This window comes from Penaeus monodon, chromosome 3 (assembly GCF_015228065.2).
Source record: "Penaeus monodon isolate SGIC_2016 chromosome 3, NSTDA_Pmon_1, whole genome shotgun sequence".
NCBI lineage: Eukaryota > Metazoa > Arthropoda > Malacostraca > Decapoda > Penaeidae > Penaeus > Penaeus monodon.
In genome coordinates, this window is record NC_051388.1 from 27,498,916 (window position 1) to 27,505,200 (window position 6,285).

The 6,285-nt window shown below is 32.6% G+C and overlaps 1 protein-coding gene across 1 annotated transcript in view; it reads left to right on the plus strand.

Moving 5' to 3' along the window:
- The window catches only part of LOC119593908 (3'-5' ssDNA/RNA exonuclease TatD-like), an 11,873-nt gene extending 6,652 nt beyond the window's left edge, over positions 1 to 5,221 (plus strand). Inside the window, 5 exon segments of the mRNA XM_037942930.1 lie at positions 78 to 121; positions 123 to 239; positions 2,959 to 3,142; positions 3,312 to 3,474; positions 3,806 to 5,221. Of these exon segments, the coding sequence (XP_037798858.1) occupies positions 78 to 121; positions 123 to 239; positions 2,959 to 3,142; positions 3,312 to 3,474; positions 3,806 to 3,968 (671 nt within the window). The 3' untranslated portion in view covers positions 3,969 to 5,221.
- Positions 5,222 to 6,285: the final 1,064 nt, after the last annotated feature.

Here is a 6,285-nt window from a genome sequence, read left to right on the forward strand (position 1 = left end):
TAGACTTGATCTTATTACTATATAACTGAAAAGGACTTTCAAGCTGGAGCATTATGGCAATATTCTTTCCACTGCAGGAGTACACCCACATGAAGCGAAAACTTGGGATGACGAAACAGAAGGAGGCTCTACGAGAATTGGCTGCCAACCAAGAGGTGGTAGCCATAGGTGAGTGCGGACTGGACTTCAATCGAAACTTCTCTCCTCAAGATGTCCAGCTTGAGGTCTTTGAAAAGCAGGTTGGTCAAGTTATATATAAACTACTATATAAATAACTTTAGTGGAGTGTTGCTTTTTTGGGGGACAGTGACTTCTTCCATAGCAAAGTATACTTACTTTCAAACAGGTGAATACTTGGGGGAACAAGTGAAATTGCTACCTGGTACAGAGGCAGAAAGTATTGATAAATGAGCTTTCATGCCTCAGTGCTCTTGATGAGCAAAAGATTATGCGTGTTGAATTTCAGGTACTGCAGAAAATGTATTGCCAAAAGTTGATGAGACCACATGAAGCTCACTTTTGAAAGAGACATTTAAGAAATCCTTTCTGAATGGTTGAAAAGAATGTTTCACATTCTGTGAAAATCAGGCCACTCTAGCTAGCCCTGGTAGACCTTAAAGGTGTTGAAACTTCATTGTAGTAGTTTACTGTGTTTTTATTAGTAAAAATGATCCAAGTTGCCAGCTGAAAATTAGTAAAACATCTGTACCTTATTAAGTTTTTTTGCCAGTGTTTATTTGTTAAGACAAACTTCCTACAAAAGAAAATGATACAAGAGAGTGGGAAGATGGCAATTTAAAATCAAAACAAAAAATTGCATTGGACTCCTTAAATCAACCTTATCTTATCTTATGTGTAATGTTATAAAACATTACACATAAGATAAAATTTTTCCATTAAAAACCTTAGGCTTACAATTTTCTTAGATTCAGCTGCCTCTTGGTCTGAACTGGCTATTAGAAGGCACACAGTTGTCACTTTTCATGGTCAGTATTCTTCAATTTCACTCACACAGATGTCATTCAATGATCTTACAAAATTTCAAATCATTTCATACCTGTGGTCACTGAAGGTTATACAATTTCAGGTTATACAATTTTCATGTCTGGAGGTCTTAACTATGATAAACTTTTTGTAAAACCAAACACTAACAAAATTGGAGGATGAGAAGTAGGAAGCAAGACAAAATCTCTGCCATTAGGAGAAAATTTTATTGATTCTTAAAAATAAGGATCCAGATGTATAGAGTAGCCTCTCCTGCCCTCCTTATAGAATATCAGCAGAGCCTAGGAATTTGATCAAATATCAATAAAGAAAAAATACAGATGTCCTAAGCCCTTTGTCTGCAGTGATAGACTGACTCTACGTGCAACAAAAAGTGCTATATTTCCAGACAATAATGTCTAATCCTCAGTGAAGCCAGTGTTTCAGTGACAACACCATTAGCGGTGATACAAAGAAGAAAAAGTAATGAACTTTTCTTCCACTTTCTGTTTGCATGAAAAAGAAAATAAAGATTGAAAGACAGTATCAGTTAGAAGTGTGTTGTATGTTGTACCACTTCATAGCTTCAGATATTTAAAGTTTTTTGATGTCCCTGAACTGAGGAATAGTACACTAGCAACAGAGACTGCTGTTGTGGAGACACTTCATTATGAATGACACAAGGACAAATTCTGACAGGAAAGGAAAAAACTTTTCTTCAGATTTAAAAGTGTTTGAAAAGACAACTGCTGTGGCTAGTTTGCCAGCACCATATTCATGAGTTTCATATTAAGATTGTTGTTGATGATGTAACTGGGAACAGCTGGCTTGAGATTGGCTCACTTCCTGAGGTTCAAGAGGTATTGTAGTAATGTTGAAGAAATGATTATCGGTCTGTTTGCCAAGTAATTCATGAAGAGAAACAATTTAAATCTATGGAAATTAGATATATTTTTGAGGCCTGAAATGTTATCCATCACAAAAAGATCATCATCCCAAACATCTCAATTATCCAGCTTATACAAAGATGGTCACAAAAATATAGAAAATAGAAATATGGGAAAAGGGCCTGAGACATAAAAATTGCATAAACTTATGAGACTAAAATAACTAAATAGGATGAAAACTTTAGAAGAGTCCATAGTATTAGATTTTTTTCTCTGACAGTGAATGAATTATGACCTTGAAAAGTGACTTAGTAACATCAACCTATCAACTGACCATCTTGGATCAAGAAACAGCAGTCACAATTTTTTTCTCTCTCTCTCTCCAGAGATTCTTGTAAGAAGACTTTTCTTTTACATAAGAACATTTAAAGAATTGTGCAGTGGATGTGGAGTTTACATGAAAGATCCAAGACAAAAATGTTTTTCGAGCACCCTTGTGGAGAAGAATAGAGCTGACTGTTCTAGAGTTACACTGTAAAGATGAAGCAGTATTTGTGGAAAAAAGCTTCTTTAATTGTTCTGAATCCATTCTTTAAAAGGTGACACACAGATCACCATTGAAAACATAAACTACACATAGTAAAAACAGAGAATTGAGTGATATAGTGAATGACTGTACTTAAATAAAAGATACAAAATTTCACAAGGCTATGTAACAGAAATTAGAATATTAACTAATAAAGGAAATTCAGTAAATATGTAATGTAAGAGTTCATCACATGTATACTATATTCACAGACCTTTGTCTAGTGGGTAGAGTAAAAAGTCAATCTTAAAGATATTTTTGAATAGCTGTAGCTCTTAAATCATTGCAGTAATGGCTAAAAAGCAAGTAACTGTCTAACACTGATAACTTTGGGAGGCCCACCTTGTGTATTGTGGGTATACATGTCACCTGGAAAGCAGTCCATTTGTTCTGTGGCATGTACATATATATCAGCTGTCATCATTGGGTTCATTTATTACTCTATAGTGAATTTTTCACAGGAAGACTATATCCACATCTGCATATCCTTTCTTTCTACAGGTCTCCCTAGCATGCGAGTTGAGAAAACCACTTTTTGTACACGAAAGAGATGCCCATAAGGAGGTGCTGGAGGTGTTGGGGAAATACAAAGCACGTCTTCCTCCTGTGGTGATTCACTGCTTCACAGGGGATGCCACACAAGCAGCTGCCTACCTCAAAGAAGGATGTTACATTGGTCTTACAGGTAGGAGGCTTTCTCTGGTAATCTGCAAAGTAGAGGTATCAAATTTCCATGGAAATGTTGAACTGTAGAAGTCTCAACATGAATTCCAAAAGGATATCTAAAGATTGATTTTCCTCTTTATGTGTACTTTTTTCCTATTATTATTTTTTAAATATATCTGTTCTTGTAGGCTATGTATGGAAAGACAAATCTGAGGATGGTGTAAGGAGAATTTTAGAGGATGGAGTAGTCCCACTGGACAGACTCCTTGTTGAAACTGATTCGCCATTCATGTACCCCAATACTCGTGCCTCCAAGTTACCTCCATATGTCAAAGAGGCACTCACGGAAAGGTAAGGAACTGGTTTATAATGTAAGAACTTATATTTTCATAGTTTCATGAATAAAGATTGCAGTGCTTGAACTAGCCTTACACAGTATCACAAATGACCACTTTATTGTAATAAGCCAGCTGGGCAGACAACACAGAGGTTTAGGCACCTCATCTTCTATGGGTTCAATTAGGTGATTTTCTAGTATTCTATATCAAATCCATATAATTTCAAATTTGTATATCACAAAATTTATAATAAGATCCTATATTAATTTTCATGCTAGGAGTGATTGTAGATCCTCATGATTAGCTTTCCTTTAATCAATGTCTTCATTTTTTTTTATTTGCAGATCTTTGACGTTTCTTCACCGATACTGTACCTTCCAACGTAACGAACCTTGCTCTCTGCCAGTAACTATTGAGATGATTGCAGCTTATATGAAAAAGAAATCTGAGCAGGTAGCTCTCCAAACAACCTTCAATGCTTTAAAGGTGTTTGGCCTGAGCACATGAGAAACTGGCCACTGAATAACTTTTTCTTCTTTCAAATTAAAAAATTGATTGTACTTGGTGTACTTTTGCTCTGTTACTTGAAACAGTTGTGTGAAAGATATACCATGTTTTTCCTCCAAAAAGAACAAGATTGCAGGTAAAGTCATTGCCCACTTGGTCTACAATTGGGTTGCTTCCTTTTTATATTTTTTTCAATCTTTCTCTCTCTTCTTTTTTTTTTTACCCCACAACAAAGAAGATTTTTTCACCAATGCATTTTGAGGGTGTGGCTTCCATGTGGTGTTTATTGCTTGATGTAGTTGCTAATGAAATCAATTCAAGTCTTACCAAAGCACTTGTTGATTTGCAATCTGTGACATAAAAGCTTTTTCTGTTTCCTTATTGTCAAGGGCTCTATCAGAGCTATAGACCATATAGAGTGTCACATTCATGCAGCTATTTTTTTTTTGTTTTTTTCTTATTATAGAATCAAAGATTTTGTACCTTCTGGCAAGGTCTGCCTGCTTGTAGCAATTTGATTATATCCCAAGGTTATCACTTGGTTCCACAATTTTGCATGGTGGATAACAGAGAGAGGTAATTGTGTGATAGCTATCACATGTTATAGTTAAAGATTAAGTTGCATCACAATGTTACCATTAGATAATTGGTCTTATCCTTTTGTGCTGCCAGGTCAAGAATATGACTTAGTGCTGGTATTACTGTGGACTTCAACTGCAGCTTATAAATCAGTCAGTGCTAGTAATACTCTTTAATATTAAGGGTAAAGTAATCAAAGCCCGCACCCTTTCAGACACCACTTATGGTTGTTGTGGGTCTTTGTCATGCTAGAGCAGTAGAAGAGAATAAAGTGTTTGCAGCTCTAAGTGGTATAAAAATCACTTGCAACAAGTTTATGATCAGAATGTGTTCTTTTTGTGTGCTATGGTAGTCAGAAAAGCAGAATTAAGCTGCAAGATGACAGAAATGAAAATAAATCAATGAAAATTTTCATCCATTCACAATAACATCATAATATATCTGAATTTATTTTTGAAAGAAAAATAAAAGTTCCTCAGAAGTTTTTAATTGATTAATATCACTTATTTTTTTAAATATCAGTCTCTAATTAGATATTCTATACTTTGTAATCTAAAAGGAATTTAACATTGTGATAAGTGATGGTGCTTCTTATGTGATGTTACTGTTGGTATCATAGTTTGATAATGATGAATGTAAAAGTGCCTAAACCAAAATTATATTTCTCAGTATTAGTGTTTTTTTTATGTCATGCATTCAGTGTATGTGTATATATGTTTGGGGTCAGTAGGCTTATTTATTTGATGAGATTATGTAGCAAAAAATCTTTATTTTTTATATTTCTGTTTGGTACACTGTTTATTTATATATATTTTTTAGATTCTTTCAGAAGTATGATATAATTAGCAGCTTTGTTTTATTTTTTTATTGTTGATGGTATTATTAATTTTTAGTTGTTCATTTTTAAATTCATATTCTTATTACTTCTTTTTTACATATTATTTGTTATATATATATATATATATATATATATATATATATATATATATATATATATATATATATATATATATTATATATATATATATATATATATTTTTTTTTTTTTTTTTTTTTTTTTTTTTTTTTTTTTTTTTTTTTTTTTTTTTTTTTTTTTTAAATACATACATTTTTTCGTAATTTAATTTTTTTATTTTTTTTTTTATTGAACATTTATTCTTGAAATACTATCTGGATACAACTTGTCTATGTTTACCTTATTTCGTCATGACAATGCCATTTCTCTTAATAAGACTATATCGGTGTTCCTTCTCTTTTTCAGTCTTTTACTTTATTTTTCCCATAGTTTTCATAAATTTCTCTGGATCATGTTTTTTAACCAATGCCTGATAATTGGGTCAATTAATTTTCTGTCTTTTGAATATCTAAAGATATTGATATGATATTCTTTTGTGTATATACCTCATTTCAAATTATACTTGGCTGCTTTCCCCCTCTTTTATATATATATTTTATGTGCTTGAGTTTAAAGGACAATATCCCTTGTTTTTTCTATTCTTTTAAATTTAAGATAGACTTAAAGTCATGTTCTTTAAGTTTATGATTTCTTTTAATAAAGTAGGTGATAAAATATAAACTATTTCATTTCTGATAATTTTATAAGTTATAAACAACCTGTTTCATATGAATTGCTTTGACTCTTTTTGATCTAAGTGCGGGAATAAAGAGTTTGCAGTTTGAGTAAGTTTATCATTATTAACTTTATCTACTTTGTAAATCCCTTCTTGGGAAACTGGGT